An 18,127-nucleotide genomic window follows, 5' to 3' on the forward strand; every position below is an offset into this window, starting at 1 on the left:
AGAAAAAAAGTGTTGCTAATAAATTAAATATTTAAATATAAAAACCATGTCCACCTAATAAAGTTATTATTGTTTGTCACATGCAGTGTTTTTACAAGAAGAGAGGGGGGGGAAGCAGAAATTCTGAATTTTTTTGGCCTTCTTCTGTCTACTGTCTCATGCTAAGCTTACTCTGCTATTATTACCCCCATCTGCTCGTCTGCCACTTCACTTTTTACAATCACTTATGCGCCAAAATTGGAAGAAAGGAGCAAGAAATAACTCTGCGGATATTTTTACCCCAGCCTTGTTGAAGGATAGTCCTCTTCCTCTCTTGCCATGCATTCTTTCCATCTCTTTTACTCGGCCTCATTCATCTTCCAACCCATTCTCATTCCTGTGGGTGCTCCATCTTTGCTGTCTCCCCACGTCTGCACCCTCTTCCTTCCTCCTGAAGAATAAGGAGGTTACAGATACCAAGATGGTTGAACAATGAAAAAAAAAACAAGACAAAAAAAAACTGGACAATCACTTCAGTGTAGGTGGCAGAACTAATGGGGCGACATGGAGTGCTGTTGAGGTGTGGAACATGGTTGTCTATGTTTATGTGTGAGCAGAAATGTTCGTCCAGGTTGGATGGGGGTCAGTTTGAAACAAACACACTTAAGTCTGTGTCCGTATCCTAGCAACACCCGGTCGGTCCACCTGTTCTGTGGGCCTTTGCCAGAAAAGGAGTCCTACATAACCACTCTGTTATATATTTAATAAAAGCATACAACAGTAGTGTTACATTAGCTTAAATTCAAAGAATGCTCGGTGTAAATTAATTAATTAATTTTTTTCATTTCTAGAAGTTCAAAGCTTGATGTATTTTCATGACAGACTATTAATTTGATGGTTTGATTTTTTCTTTTACCATTTTCTAACAGGAAGATTTTTCAATTATTGAGTAAGTTGCTCAAACAAAAACCTGTGCACTCACAGCATGCTATGTTTCTAGATTATTTCTAAACAGACAAAATAGGCACCTTAGAATCAAGTACTTTTGTTTAGCACTGTATTCTTCCTTCCAAAACAAATAATTGTGCTTATAAAATGAATTCATTCTCAGCAGCAACAACTTGAATGCACATGTGGGCATCATTTAGCACCAAACACTATCTGTCAATAGTCTGCACCCCGTGCACTATCAATATAGTACGTTTTATTTTTATTATGAGCCATGGTGCCAGATGTAGTCTGTCTAAAACAGCTACTTGATGAACTAAGCAGAATGGGAGGTAGTTTTAAATTAGAATTTAAATTAGAATGTATGGTGTGGCACAGAGTCTTTTTGGGACAATTTATATCAAAATATTTCTTAACTGCTCACTCACAAACTGAAGATTAGGAATATAATGCTCTAAGTCTTTAAGGACACAAGCATGTCAAAACACTGGGCAAAGACACTTAAAGCTTCCGTACAAGCACTTTCTGATAGATTTCTACTTTTTTTCTCCATTCAACTTAAAACCATTTTTTGTGACTCTTGCCAGCTTGACAGTGCAACAAAGTCCTTTGCACAATGTCCTACATGAAACACCTCACCTGCTGCATTCCACTGTGGCTTTGTACTGTCACACTGGGCCACATGCTCCATTTAGAAGTCCGCCCTGTCGCCTGTTCTCAAGACGTATCAGAGGAGGAAGGAAAATCGGAGCAAACTCCTCTGTGTCGTACAGGAGCGCTGACAGAGGGAGTAAAGGAGACGGAGTAGTGAAGGACAGTTATGATTAATGTGGAGCCTGTGTGGACCCAAGAATATCTCCCTACTGCCCTCTATCTTAGCTAATGTGACCTGCCATGTGGGTCAACCATTACAATCTGTGTGTACGTGGTTGTGTGTTATGTCTTACGACTAACGGTGGCTGTAGGTAAAGTATAATATGTGAATCAAAGTCAAGTGATTCTGTGAAATAAGTTGACCAGTTTATTATTTTCCCAAATTTACAAACAGACTTCTGGAGATTTAACCAAAGGGAAAATAAATGAAAAAAAGAAAAGCTTTTTGGGCAAATTAACAAGAAAAACTGCATGTTAGACAATCTGCACCCATAGAAATAAGATAATAAAATTCTTTAAGTAACAACAGACCCACCTTTATCACCATGGATAAAACATAAATTGTGCTTTACACTTAAAAAATAATGATAATAACAAATCATATTTCTTGAGTTAGATCAATAATCTTCCTGTCTGTAAGCCGCCATAGTGCAGATGTCATTCTCGAGTACATGCGTCAGATCAGGAATACATCAATCTCAGGGAATCCTCACTCTCATTCAGATGAAGACATCCATGTTTTTTGTTATTGCTTTGCATCAAAAGGCCAAAAAAATAACAACTTTCATAAAACAGTAGATTATTTACCTTAAAACACATTTATGAAATTTTGTTCACACTACAAAATAAAATTATAGTAACTGTCAAAGATAACCTAAGTGAATACAAAAAGCAATTTCAAGTTTTGAAATTTGAACTTTGAAATGTATTTAAGCTACAAAATTGCTATCCAAACCAACTTGGCACTATGTGAAAAAGTAATTGCCACCTAAGCCTGGCTGGCTGGCTGTGTCACCCTTGGCAGCAACATTTGCAAGTTAAACGTTTATGATGACTGGCAATGAGTTTTGGCCCACTTGCCTTGTTTTAATTTAGCCAATTTGGACATTTAAATCAAGAAACATCTTTTAAGGTCATATCTTAGCATCCCAAATTGATTTATGTTTAGACTTTGATTAGGCCCCTCCAGAACAAGAAACTTTGTTTGGTTCTTATGCTTCATTGTTTGTATTTATTTATTATTCTGATCATTTTCCTTCTGCATAATACTAATACTATTACATTTTAAGGTATAACACAATGGCAGGAAATTGTGCTTCAGTATTTTCTGATTAAGACCAAAATTCATGATTCCAATAATGACTTTACGTCATTCAGATTCCAGAAGAAGCAACACTACAACAGTTCATACCACTTTCCTGGATTTTAGATGTCAACAAGTTCACTTGTAATTTGTGTTTGAATTTCTTTAGATTTAGGCTTGTTTCTTTTTGTGATCTTCATGCAGTCAGACAGGTTTTGTTAAAGTGTTGTCTTGATTATATAGACCAGACTGCAGTGAGGCCTAAATTTGTCTAATGAAGTTAGAGTAAATAAATAAATAAATAAATAAATAAAGTCACTCTTAATTCATAATTTAACAAGGACTTTTATATATGTTTCACACATGGCCATAATTTTTTGGATTGCTTTTTTTTTTCTTTAATTAAATATTTATTTGAAAATGGCTTTTTATTATTTCCATATTTTTTTAACTGTTTAATTCCTTTAATTTTGAAAGATAGTGATAGTCCAGGCAAAATGCATAACTTGTAGACTGTAAATTTAAGTTTCAGATGATCATTTGTGTTTATTTTATTCCCTTCTCCTCTCTTTCCCTTCTCATCCTCTCCCCCTACCTTTCTTAATTATCCGCTCCTTTTGCTCTCAGGTACATGATGAACGTGACATGGGATGGCAGGGACTTGTCATTCACAGAGGATGGCTACCAAGAATACCCAAAGCTTGTTGTCATTGTTCTCAATAAAGAGCGAGAGTGGGAAAAGGTAAGACCCACATGTATCTTAGCTCGGCTTAGTATTGCTTGCATACTGCTGTTCTCACCTAATGTTATGCAAAACATCATTATAGAATCTTGGTGACATTTTTCATTCACATGCACATTGCTGGAATTTAGTTTGAACGCTTGCATAATAGGGTATTTGACAATTTTGCCCGTGCCTTGGAGAAAGCTGGATTTCCTATTGCATGTCATATACCCTTCATCAAGCAATGTCAACCTCCACATCCACTAGATTAGTGCTATTAAAGCTAAAATGTTATTTATATGATATAAACCTGTTTTACATAAATCTAGTGAACATATAAGTATTATTTTTATTTCCACCAAAAAAAAACTAACATTAAAGTGCTACAAGCCAACAGACTACATTTATTACAAGATTCAAATTTCCATAAATATCCAAAATACCAGTTAAGCATTGCATTTGAAGCACCTTATGCTGTAGTGTGTTTAACTGTTTTCTAGATAAGAAAACAAGCTGTTCAAAAATTTAAATGAAATAGGGCATTTTCAATACATCGTAGACAACATGTGGCACATTGGTAATTTATGTAAGTATTTCACAAATGTCATAGGCATGACTCTAAATTTATGTAATTTAGATTCATACTTTTATTATGCAGAACCCCTGTCTGCAGATGAAGAATTATTAATCTCATCTTGCTGAATGACTGGATGTAGACATGCAATATACCCACCGGGGCATATCAGTGGTACACTTACCTAATACATGTGACAGAAACTTAGTGTTTCTCAAAATATGTAACATTTTTCTCATCTTTGGAAAATATTTGTAAATTTTAAGTATGTCAACATGATTGGCAGGAGTGTGAGAGCAACTTATATTTTTGTCATGCCTTGAATTTGAGATTGTTGCAGTGAATAAAAAATTTGATTAAAGAGATAGACCCATGAAGGGCATTAATTCTTTTTTTAAGAACACAGAAAGTATTGCAAGTTGCCATTAACCTACTGCGTGAAGAATATATTTGGCTAATCAAGCTTAAATAATATAAATGTTAATCTTTAGTCAGTTTTTGTTTTGTTGGTCAGTGTGTCTGGTAGGAAGGTCACTTCTACTGGCCAACAATAGCATTACACCTTATTGTGCTAAATTATGGGCTTCGTGTCTCTGACCCTGTGCCTAATACTTTTATAAACTGGCTGGCATTTCTATAACAGTATATCATTTTCACTTTGTTTCAGTACATTCGAAAGCCAACACATAAAATCTTTGTTTACCTCATGCTAAAATTTAAACTGGCAAGTTATCTTAAAAAAAAAAAACAAAAAAAACTTTAACATTGTATTTGAAACTTTATCAAAAAATACGTTGTTGGTCAGTGACCTCTTTTAAAAACAGGGCTATGGATTTCCTTAAAGGACTAGTGTATGGAAGGCGGTTTGATAAATGGCCACTGTAAAAACTATTCTAGATGTTGTAATGGACTTTAAATGGCAGTCATGCATCTTTATACCTACATTGGGCTTCCTCACTCTTGCTCAAATATCTTATAGTTACTACCCCATTAATTCACGCTGTGGAATGGGAGAAGGGACAAGTTTCAGAGTATATGTAGAAGAGGTGTAAATACAGAGAAGAGCTTAATAGCAAGAAAGGAAAGATTGATTATAAATTAGTTTTATCCCGGGTTTGTTTTCATCCCCTCTGTCAGATTATCCAACTTTTTGGCATTTTTAAAAAATCTGCCGCACTCACTTTCCTTTCTGAGTCTTTACTTTTTACTCTATAGTTCCATATTTTTCCATCCTCCACCTTCTTCCTGTCCTCCTTCACTATCCGTCTCTAAGCCCAATAATCCGCACACTCTGATGCTGGGCTCTCTTATAGCACCTCGGAGCAGAGTTAATCAAAACCTGAGATGTCTGTTATCAGGTTGGCAAAGGGTCACCGCTCCCTTGTGTGTGCATGGCCGTATTTTTTGCCGCTTAGCACTGGTAATCAACAGAAACACTATTGGTGAAATTTGTGCTGCAGTCAGTCTGATATACCTTAGGTTATATCTTCCTGTGTGTCCTTTGTTTGAATCAACTTGCACAGTGTTCAACAATTTTTTGGAGCAGCTTTGTCATATTTCACGCCGACATACACACAAACCTTTGTAAGTGTATCGAGGACAAGTAGTGTGTCGTGAACAGAGAGTCTATGAAATTGATCAGTGCCACTTCTCTGTGGTGCAGAAAATTACTCTGAAACCCTAAGAGAGACACCAGCACCCAAAGTGGAAGCATAATTGGGAGCTTTTCAACCCATGCACCAGGAATCAGTGGCAAAACAAGTGAATTACATGATGATGATTAAGAGGGGGGAAAAAATCGTTGCATGCACTAAAATATAGATATGCACTAAAAATATCGAATGTGTTCCCTTGGGGTGCAAGATGTATGGGGAGGGAAAAAAGTGCAATACCAAATGATCGGGAAAGGAACAGAGATAAAGAGTTTGGCTTGGGTAGTGAGAGGAAATGAGTGAGAGAATGACACGGGCAATGTATCAAACATGAGGCACGTTAATAAAAAAGGATGTGAAAGCTTTGTGTTTATTTCAACACCTACAAGTGTTTATCACTCACATGTTTGAAACGTCCACATGTGCTTCTCCCTGCAACGCAGTTAAACTCCTGCTGTGGTTTGAACTTAATAAGTTCAGGGACATCTAGCATAATCCCCATACATTAAAATAATGAAAAGGTATTTGATCCTCTTAAGCCATATTAATGGGGACACCTTGCTGGGACTGTGTTGAACTCCTTTTTATACTGCATAGTTATTCAAGGAGTAGAGTCAAAAACGTATCAGGAACATTCCTGAGAAATTTTGGACCATTTTGGTAACCTCATGCAGATGGTGCAAGTTTGTTCTCCCGTTCCACCATCTCACAGGCGCCCTATTAGCTTGAAATCTGGTGACTTGGGTATATTTGGGTAGGGCCTTTGTCCTTTAAGGCATGCTCAGTTGTGAATTTGAAACTATGCTTAAAGTGTGCGCAAAAACTTACAGCACTTACACCATCACCCTCATCAATATAAAGTCAGACAGATCCATGCATTGCTTTCCCAGGATTTGTTTGTCTAATTTTGGTGAAACTGTGTAATATTCCTGTTCTTAGCTGACAGGAGATGCACTTGTTGAGTTCTATTGGGTTTGAGCTGCTGCGACCTTTCTCACAGTGCTAACCAGTAATATATTTTCTTCCAAAAAGTTGCTGCTCACTGGATACGTTCTCTTATTTGAGCCATTCTAATGGAATGCAATTCCTCTATTTCAGCAATTTCTTAAATACACAAAAACACGGTTAGAGCCGCAATGACAACAACCCAATTACCCAAGTTAGAAAAATGCCTGTAACTGTGGCTGGTTAAGTCCAGGTTCAGATGACTACCTGAATATGGAGAATGACTGAGCTTTTTCATCAATGGATTGTTTTTTTTTTTTTACAGGGAAATTTCAAGATGACAATGCCAGGATTTATCGGGCTGAAATTGTGAAAGAGTGTTTCAGGGAGCATGAGACACTGTTTTCCCACATGGATCAGCCTTCACAGAGTTCTTACCTTAAGTTCATCCCTACCTTGAGAATCTGTGATGTTCTGGAGAAGGCTTTGCACAGTGGGTGCACTTTTCCATCATTAAAACAAGATCTTGGTGGAAAATGAATGCAACATTGGATAGAAATAAATCTTGTGGCATTGCAGAAGTTCATCAAAAACAATGCCACAGCAAATAGTCAAAGTAAAAGGTGGTCCAATGAGTGTGGGACCTGTTTTTTGTTTTTCTTTTTGTGTTTGTTGGCAATTGCCTTTTTAACCAGACAATCTATATACAGTACATAAACAAAGCATATATGTACAAATATACATATTGAAAATGGTGCATGTTGCTTTATTATGGCTAAAAATGTTATAAATAACCATACCTTCAAAAAAAGTTTGTGTTTTGTATGCAACTTTACTAATTAAATGAGAAGACTGTACTTACCTTATAAAGCAACTTTTGTTCCAGCACAGTGGATGGAGAATGCAAATTGCTTCTGAAACTGCCACAGAGTTTGCATCCAGTTCACAAAATAATTATTACAGACAACAAGGGATTTGTGCTTGAAGAATCACAATATGGAGCACAGACACACACGGAACCCATGCGCACACACCCACACTTCCAGGTCGACACATAATCATGGGAAGGCTTTTTTACATGCAGCCGTCACTGTTCTTTGAATCTCAATAAAAGAACTGCACTTGAAAGGGAAAAACAGTATAAATCAGTGATTAGAGTCTTCTCTCACTCTTCCTCTTTCTCTGTGCCCTCGTTTTGCACTCACAGACGCTGGCTCGCACGCACACCCCGACGCAAGCCGGCGAACGCAACACACAAACAGTTCCCCGCGCACGCGTTCACAGAGGAAAACTCAAAGCAAGGGCTGGAGCAGGAGAAGCAGAATCCATTTTACCGACGTAATTTTGTCTGACAGGAGTGACAGATACTGTTTTATGACTGAATGGGTTTCTCCACGCTATTAGGAACTCATTCTCCCATAATGCATCTTGCCACAGTGATAACTCTCCCCGTGAGACTGGCATAGAGAAGGTGCTCAGAGAAGGAGCCTTGAACAGAGTTTTTGTTTATGTTTTGATTGATTTTATAATATTTTCTGTCTTGATTAGCCTGGTTTTGGTGCATTACAGCATTTGACAGTCAAATACGGCACTGTAGAAAGCCGAAGTGACGAAAATAAATATTTTAGAATTGATACATAGAATAGAATATACTTTATTTATATCTATTCTTTGTTTTCGTACAAATGTCACAAGTAACTTGAAATCAAAATACAGTGCACTGAAGAGTAGAATAAAATTGTCCAGAAAAAATCGACCTATCGTGGCTCTTGATCTCTGACCGGTGATAATGTGATAGCCTCTTTGCTTCCTGCAATGCAGTAATCCCTCCAGCCCGATCACTTTAACCTCCCACTGGCCTGACTGTCAAATCACATCCATACATTTTTTGCAACAGTCTTAGCATTGTGTGCATGTAATATCTGGTATTATGTCCAAGCAGATTCAGCATTCTCTCTCTCTCTCTCTCTCTGACGGTCGATAAACTCAAGCCCTCCTCCTTTCTGGGCATTAATTTATAACCCTTCTTTCTTTAATTAGAGAGAAGAAGACACTGGGGAAGGAAGGAGGGATGATGAAAGCAGCAAGACAGAGAGGGGGATTGCTGAAGTCAGCTTCTTTGTTCTGTCTTCCTCCTCCTCATTCTTTCATTTTGCAAAGTGTCTTCCAAGAATATTTGACTCACTTTGTTACTAGTTTATACTATTGACTGAACTGATCAAAGATTGTTCAATTGTGCCCATCAGGTCTGTTATAAATGTGCATGAGAGTACTGCATGAGTGCGCCAAACAGGCACAATATTATGACCACTGACAAGTGAAATGAATACAACTGATGATCTCCCCGATGGTGCACGATACAGGCTAGAATTCACACCATCTTGTGAAAACCATTTTCTCACCTTCATTTCAGTCTTCAGACCCATTTATTCACAAAATGAGTTTGGCCGTTTCTAACACTGTCATGCGTCGCTGCCTTAATGCTTTCAGTACATTCATTAAGTTGACGTGATTGTATAGCAATCTGGCCACTTGACGGTAGTTCTGGGTTAATTTCGGAAGAAATTGGTGAACTCACTAATGGAAACCTTGATAATGTACATTCTGTGGAAAAGGCGTCAAAAGAAGCGACAGATTAGAGAGAGGTGGTCTGAGCAGTCATTGCAGTTTCTGTCTCCTTCATCTCTTTTGCTGATTGTGTCACTGAACTGCTTAACTTTGCCATATTATAGTCCAGATGCAAACCTATTCTGTTCATCTGTCCCTTCTTCGCAAAGTATAGCTTTAGATTGTGTTCAAAATGAAGTTGAGTGCTGTTTTAATCTGCACCTTATGAAAAATAATATTTAGCATTAGAATCAACCTTGCAGATAAATGTGTCCTTATCTATTGGGTTGTTAGTAAATTCATACAATGAACAATGTGCAACATATGAGCATCCTGATTGGCATCAGTACATATTACAGTGAGCCAGTTATTATATAAGCAAAGAGCAACAATAGATCATATTTTACCACATTATTAAATAAGCATGATTTAAGCTGAAACGCAGGAAGTGAAACGGGATGTTTATAGTTAGCATCAATCTATTGAGTTTGACTAATTGATCAACTACTGATAAAGAGACAAGCAGCTTTTGGACACTGTCGATAAAAAACAACCTTTGTATCCAAACCCTCAAACGTGACGGGGAAGAGCTTGGGCAACATAAGAGGTGTTTAGCTTATACAAGTCGATGCAACTTAGCTGCAAAATTGTTTGTTTACTCTTCCTGGGTTTTCGAAGTCTGAGATACATTTTTTGGAGGCATTCTTGAGGCGCAGATTAATGCAGCTTGCATTTTAGAGTGTTTCCACTTTGAATCGGCGCATCTAGTTCAGGGTCACATTTAGCCTCTTTGTTACCTGGTTGGTAGATGGCCTCCTTTCCTATTCTGCAGTTTTGCTGATCTACCTTTTTTGGCAAGTTTCTTTAAGGTCATTTACATAATTCCAAAAGCATTAAGTTATGCGTAAACAAACAGGAAATATATCATAGTGAGTTGAGACTTTTGTAAGGCACCCGCGTAAGGTAATTTAATGTTGTGAAAAATGACGATAGCATTTATAATCATTATTGTACTTGTGACGCACAGTGATGTGCCAGTGCTTTTGTCTTTCTTATTCACCCTAAGCCTCACTGCTATTTCCTTCGTCACTAGTCCCTTTTCCCACTGACACAAGCATGTGTGTCTGTAGACGTAGTCACTCACATGTGAAATGCAAAACAGCTGGGCTAAGACAGATAGCCAAAAGCGGACAATCCCCAGAGACTGAAGGTGACACACCAGAGAACCGCACCTCGACATACTGTCCTGCTTTGCTCTCTTTTTGACACAATTTCCTAAACACACACACCCCCACACGCACACACACGCCCACAAGCGCACTCTTAGGGCTGCGGCTGACAGCAGAGTGAGCTGTTGACAGGCTAGCAGGCTAACAGTGGAGAAGAGACTCTAATCCCTGTCAAAGGGTAGAAAACCACTCAAAGCAAAACAATTAAAATGCTAATTTCATTTCCTCCTCTCTGCTTGCCTGTTAATGACTTAGCCAAGCATGTGGGCTTAACACCGGCAGCGTGTGAGTGTTTATGTGTTCATAGGTAAAAGCACCATTTTATGACTGCAGGGTCAAAGGGGAGGCCAGATTAAAACTGATCCGTGAATCATGTGTGTAAAAGTGACAAGTGGGTGCTTTGAAAAAAAGAAGGGAAAAAACACAACTACCAATTTGAGATACAATAGCCGACCAACAGCTGGTAGGTTGGCTAGAATTTTTTCAACAAATAGACTACAAAAAAGATGAATCCTAACTTTACTTCATTGAGGAAATGTTGACCAAGCTTTTTAATTTTTGTCTTTAAAGGTATCTGTTCCTGAATATGTAAGTGAATCATCTCTAATACTGTCATATTAGCCACCTATTCAAACTAAACAACTCCAACATTCTGGTATGTGGTAAAGCGGTCAGGCAATTTTCAACATCCAGAGAATATAGACATATTACACTAATATCCATGAAAAAAATGAAAGTTTGTTTGTCACATAGACAAACAAAACGCCTTCTGGAGGAAAAGTTTTATCGTCAGATAAAGCAAAGTTTGGACTACTTTGCTACAATGACAAAACATTTATTTGGAAGAGTCCAGGTGAGGCTTTCAAATTTAAGAATATTAAACAACTATATGATGGTTGTAGCATCATCTTGTAGGTCTGTTTCATTGCCAGTGGTGCCAGTGAATTGAAAACATTGAATGAAAAAATGCAGACGAAGAACTAGCCTCAAATTCTTCAGCTTATTCTCAAATCAACATCTTGACAGTTCCGTCTCCAATGGGACAGGGATCTCTGACAGACATCAGAACAGATTTAAAATTGGATAAAGAAGGAATGACTTAAGCTTCTAGATTTGCTGACATCTAAACTATTTTGGAACTGTGAAAAGTATGATTAAATGTGGGATCTACACTGACAGACTGATCATTGAAAAGATGCTCTACCTTTACTAATTAGAAAAATTATGCCACACGTGTGTTATGCTAACAAAAAAGTGTGTGGTTTCTCTGCAAATTCCTATGATGAGATTAAACAAATTTACAATAGAAACACTATGAGATGACTCTGCATTCAGGCTTATATGAAGCCAGGAGACAGTGAGGAAGAAGAGATAGAGGCAAGATTTCTACAATAGAGGGAAATTTTGTGTCTTTGCTCTACTGTATTATTAATATAATAGGTCATGCAAAGCCTTGTGTGTGTTGCTGTTTTTCTCTTCCTCTTTGCCTTCTCTATCTGACAGTGAGGCATAGACTCGCAGGCCCCCCACACATAGATATTTACAGAGAGATGTGAATGGGTAAAGGTTTTCCATAAGGGAATCGGTGACATCACAGCTCTGGAAACTTTCTGAAATATCACAGCTTCTGTAGTGGAACACTTCCCCCTGTTTCATTTTTGGACATTCAGTGTAGGTTTGCATTTATAGCAAAACCCTAATATGACGTTTTCCACCTACTGTCTGTGCATCTGTCATTCTGGTATCTTTTTGTTGTTTCTTCGAATTTAGCCTCTTCTTGCACACATTTTCTATTACCTATAAAATGCTGTGGGTAATATATTGCCACTGGATGATCTGAAAAAAGGCAAAATGATAAGAATTTAAACATCTAGTCTTAGACACAATACTATTTATCCAAAAGGGTTTGATTATGCAATCGCATGCCTGTAGCCACTTACAATTGAGCCCAGTGGTTCAAAGATCCACACCAAACAGCAGCCATAGGAATGGAAACACACCTAACTTAGATTTGTAAATTCACTGAATTCAGTCATTTCTTTAATGCACATTTGCTGACGAGGGTGCTTTTGCATGTAACCTGTTTGTTTTCATGCTACATTTTCCTCCCCCTGTCAACAGATGGGAAAACTTGACAATCGCAGCCTGACACTAAAATACCCAGTGTGGCCACGGTTCAACTCTTTTGGTGATGCCGAACTTGACGACAACCACCTGTCCATTGTCACCTTGGAGGAGAAACCCTTTGTTATTGTGGAGGATGTTGAAAGACTCACTGGTACCTGTATGAGGAACTCTGTGCCCTGCAGGAAGCATATCAAAGAGTAAGTCCCATATTGCCTTTTCTACAAGTCGGTTAGGTTTGTTGTAAATACCCTAGGCATAGATTGTGCATCAAACTTTTTCACATGGATCAGAAATGTTGTGGCGTATCAAAAAAAGTACAACAGCATCCTTGCTCGATGTATTGTATGAATTGTATGACAGACCAACTTTGTGTTGGTCTGTCTGGTCCAAAGGGTATGGAGACTTTTGCAAAACATTTTAGTCATAAAACACCAAAACAATTTAAGGTGTTGAAAGTGCATAATCAATTTTCTAATGACTTTAGCTCTGTTGCTGTGTTGCTCTTTTCCCCCTGTCATGAGCAGTGACAGAGGTGCAGTATTCGATTTATGCAGCAGCTTCTTTCCTCCCACTGAAAATGGAGGTGACTGCTGAACTAAGCAGTTTGCTTCCTTTCCTAACAAATTGTCTCCCAACAAACTCTTGCTTTTAGCTGATTTCAAGGCAAACACATTGTGAGATCATGTCACTAAACGGCTTGGCTGATGCTGGACCAACGCTTGCAATCGGGCATTTAGATAAGTTGCTAATATGTCTTTTCTCCACAGAGAAAAATTAGACGACATAAAGCAAGATTGTCAGACCTTTAGCTATAGCTGCTATGCTTGATTCACTTCCTGCTTACATATACAGTTCTGATCCGAAATTTCTATAAACGGTGTCAACTACTTGACACAAACTGTCTCTCTCAGATACCTCAAGAAATGTGTTTTTGGTGGATTTAAAATTGGTCTAAAATTCCACATTTTCCAAAGTTAGAATTATGCTTTGAGCATGTCAGCGATTATTTCAAAAACAATTTCCAAGCAGATGTGCTGGAAACCATTCTCTTTGTTGCCTATAAAGAAAGCATGCAACAACTGCTTGTGACAATCCAACTTCACATTCCAAGAAGTTGCTGGTAATAACGTCAAATCTGATGTAACAGCTTCACAGATTAGATAAACTGAAACATGAAAGGTCTGCTTGCGTTGCAGAAAGTTTCAAGACAAAGGTAGTACTTTTACAGTAGTTTTTACAAGGACAAGTTCAGATCAAACATGACATGGCCTAGATATTGATGTTTATCAAATCAGAATGAACAGCATTACTTCATTTTAAGGAGGGTCAATAATGTAAATATCCTAATTGGTAAACACTTCTTTAGAACTCTTTTGTTTCTCATTAGCACACCATTAAAAATGGCCACAAATCAACACAAAACACTGCATTTGTGTCTGAAGTTTCCGCCTTGACTACACAGACAGAGCTACACGGAGCGAGAGAGATGATTAAAGAGTAATGGGGGTATAAGGGAAGAGGCTGAAAGAGATTATCATCCAGAATCACTGTGAAGTAGGGCGGAGGATAAAGCATCTCCAAGGACAAACACAAACACACATTCACAAGTTCATAAACGCTCCCTGTTGCCACATGTCCACTCACAGACCAGTGCATTCAGCCCTGTTCCTTCCTCCCATAGAGCAATTCTCACTCAAGCATCCATGGTGTCCATTTGGATGGAGAAAAGGGATAGATGGAAGTGATGAAAGAAGCAGTAAATGGGGAGTGGCAGCAGAAGAGTTGGATTGGGGTTTTAAGGGTATCCATGCATGCAAAAATGTAAATTCACTCATCCAGGCTTTCCCTGAGAAAAAGCCATACTTACTGAAACACACAATCATACGCAGGCTTTCAATGCCCTCTCTGGAGACCCAGTACCCCCAGCCCAGTAGTGTTACTGTGTGAAGTTGGTCTGACAACTTCACAAACAGCCTCTGTTATATCAAAGGCTCTTACTCCCTAAACTACAATGAGTTCATGAAGGCTGCTTTAAAAGTTCATTCTCTTGTATGAAACTCTGAACTAGCCAGAACCAAATGTAGTTTTCTTTTTTTCCCTTAGTCTTGTGCTTCCCCTGTATAAAAATGCTATTATTATTAGTAATTCATAAGTTACTTCAACCACAGAATCTGTGAATGTGTCCAAAATCTCTCAGATAAAAGTTTTTCTTCTTTTTTTGTTCTGTCTTCTTGGTTGTGCCTGGAGAAGCTGTTTTAAAATAGCCTAACATCACCTTTGATTTCACTTTGTTATTCTAAATTTCATTACTGTATGCATTTCCATATCTACTCAGTTCAATTTTATTTATAACCAATTTAAAACCAATTAAATTGGCATGATTGTGTGTTTCAGTTAGTATGGCTTTTTCTCAGGGAAAGCCTGGATGAGTGAATTTCCATTTTTAAAGGCACTTTACATGACAAATAGGTATAATTAATCACAATTTATACAGATGAACCGATCTATATAATTTCAGTACAATCCAATTATATGGTCAGATCTAGATCCAGTTATGTACAGACATTTTAGTCAAATGTATAAGTCCTAGTGAACTTTCATTGGTCCTCTGATGCTAATTGAAAGAAAAAACATGTGAGGAAGCCCTTTGTATCAAGTCACTGACATTGCAACAAAATTTCCAGATCAATGATGTAGTGATGCAGGAAGTGCACTACTGATTTTAACACACAGTTAAACAGTGCACAGTTGAACTCAGCAAAAAATCTTAATCAGCAGCTTTTTCAAGGAAAGAGAGATTAAAACATAATTACTCAATACAAACGTACAACATAAATAGCTTTGACAGTTTCTCTGTTTAGGGACGAGTTAAACACTGAAGCACTTAGTCATAGTAGCTTCTATGAAAATATAAAAGAGAGTACCCAATAGCTACTATTCTGATGAAGTACCTATCCTTATTTTCAATACCAATGTTAACTATTTTGCACAGAGCCCACCCCCACACCCCCACTTAACATGATTACCAAACGTCCAGTTTTAGTGAGGCAACTGTTCAATCAAAGAAACAGAAAAGTACGCAAAGCCACCTTGATACAATTTCCCTTGATTGTTGGCATTTAGACTTTGGAGCGGTGGCCATGAACTCCCAGGTGCACTTTGGTGAAACAGAACAGAATGAAAACTGCAGAGTCACAGCCTCAAGTTTTCTGTTTTTTTTTTTAGTTTTTGTTTGCTCTCTCACTCTTTTTCATATTTGGATGTTAAATCAAAGGACGAGGTTAGTGTCCTCTAATTAGCATACAGTACATTTAAAAGTTAAATGAGACTCCCAGGTGGCTGAAAGTTGAAGTGAACTCTTAAACATGAATGCACTCTGTCATTGGCGTGGGTTTGTGTTTGCGCGCGTGCGGGGAGGGGGGGGGGGGGGGTGCATGTATGTGTGTGAGTCAGAAGTTTCTGAATTCTTCTGCTCTCAGATTCACACACACTTGGCAAGATGCTGCAGATTGCAATGCCGTCAAGTCCTCCTTGACTGGAGACGCAGAAGGGGAAGGAGAGAAAGATCTTGGTTTTAAAGTTCTCTGTCATTCAAAGGCAGAATCATCGAAACTTATAACTTGAAAAGGATGGATGGAGAGGTTGGGTCTGCAGTTACCAGAATTAGAGCCATCAGTGTGTGTTTAACCAGGAAAAGGAAAGATTGTTGACTCAATTAGCATTTTCTCTCAGTTAAACATTCTCTCTAACCATGTCTTCTTTTTAGCATCTGTTACCAAGCAAAGCATTGGTTAATTTAGTTATAATGGTGGTCTTTATTTTTGTGTTTCTGTAGCAACACAACTGAGGCTGGTGGAACATATATCAAAAAGTGCTGCAAAGGCTTCTGCATTGACATTCTGAAGAAGATTGCCAAGTACGTCAAATTTACGTATGACTTGTACCTGGTAACCAATGGCAAGCATGGCAAGAAAATCAACAATGTCTGGAATGGGATGGTGGGAGAGGTAAGTCCCTGTGCAAAAAATGATCACGTCAAAAATATGCTATCAGAAAAAAAACAATATTTGGTCTTATATGCTCCAAAAAATAAAGAAATCTTAGCAAATTCTGAATAATACCTATTTGTATTTTTTTCTTGGCCTCCACCTATAGTGCCATAGAAAATTTTTACAAACTAAAAAATCTAACATTCAAAATCTATCAATTTGTGTGTAACAATCCTGTGAGTTTGACTTTTTCAACCAAATTAATGATAGAAATGATCTATTCAATAACATTTTGGATACGTAAGGATAAAACTGCATGTTTCACAGTTTGGGTGTCTAAATGTTCACTGATGTATATAAAGGCACATTTAATGTGGAAACTACTGAGTTCATTGTAAACAAATTTAAATAATGTCTCTTTAATGTTCTTTATCCCCTGCTCCTTGCTATTTTTCTTCCATATTTTTTTAAAAATCACATCACCCCCTTCCTACTCAATCCTTGCACTCCTCCCTCTTCACCACTTCTCAAAAAGGTGGTCTATAAGAAAGCCGTCATGGCCGTCGGATCTCTGACGATCAATGAGGAGCGTTCTGAGGTCATCGATTTCTCCGTCCCGTTCGTAGAAACTGGGATCAGCGTCATGGTCTCACGTAGTAATGGAACTGTCTCGCCATCAGCTTTTCTCGGTAACTGCTGTCAGTTTTATCAATTGTTTTTGTGTGAGTGTGTATACTTTGATCTGGAGGAATCAGCTCAATTCCTTTCTCACGACACTTGAGAAGTTAACCTAAGGGCGATGAAAACTCTTGCTGTATCGGCTCAGTTTGCTGCGGAGATTCTCAGCAAGTTCTTGCGCACAAGACATTTCCAAACGTCCACCAACTTGCAAACGGAATTAAGCAAAAATTCCTGCAAGCTGAAACACACAGGCCAATACCAGTATGCTGTACACGGACACAAACTCACACCCAGGTTCACACGCTGACATGGATGTTGCACGCAGTTAGTGCTGTGAAAGTGGCTATTATGGGGGCTTACCAGGAAAACCCTTAAATGGCTGCTTGCCAGCATACACACACTTTTCTTGCACAACCCTCACTCAGTGCTCTGCACTATGCCAACAGTCCCCCCTACCCCTCCATACATAAAAGGAGAGTTTAATCTCTGCAGCAGAGTTGTGAGCTCAGAGGGAGGACAGGAGTGCTGACACCAGGGCTTCCTATACTATTGTGTGCCTCGCATAATCAAATGCAAGTATATGAGGTTTTCTGTAAGCGCTCTAAATGCACAGGGCACAGCTTGCAATCCACTCTCTTGGTTCCTCCATGTGCACAAAATTGATCTAATTCCTTCAGTTCACTGCAAAACAGACTGAGGAGAAACTAAATGAAAA

At 38.2% G+C, this 18,127-nt stretch overlaps 1 protein-coding gene across 3 annotated transcripts in view; it reads left to right on the forward strand.

Annotated features, from left to right (window-relative positions):
* The window catches only part of grin2a (glutamate ionotropic receptor NMDA type subunit 2A), a 165,092-nt gene that overhangs the window by 117,688 nt on the left and 29,277 nt on the right, over positions 1-18,127 (forward strand). For all 3 annotated transcript variants that reach the window (XM_023348694.1, XM_023348693.1, XM_014472551.2), the window contains 4 exons: positions 3,512-3,626; positions 12,737-12,939; positions 16,578-16,749; positions 17,267-17,420. In XM_023348694.1, the coding sequence (XP_023204462.1) occupies positions 3,512-3,626; positions 12,737-12,939; positions 16,578-16,749; positions 17,267-17,420 (644 nt within the window). The remainder of the gene's footprint in view (positions 1-3,511; positions 3,627-12,736; positions 12,940-16,577; positions 16,750-17,266; positions 17,421-18,127) is intronic.

Source organism: Xiphophorus maculatus, chromosome 16 (assembly GCF_002775205.1).
Source record: "Xiphophorus maculatus strain JP 163 A chromosome 16, X_maculatus-5.0-male, whole genome shotgun sequence".
NCBI lineage: Eukaryota > Metazoa > Chordata > Actinopteri > Cyprinodontiformes > Poeciliidae > Xiphophorus > Xiphophorus maculatus.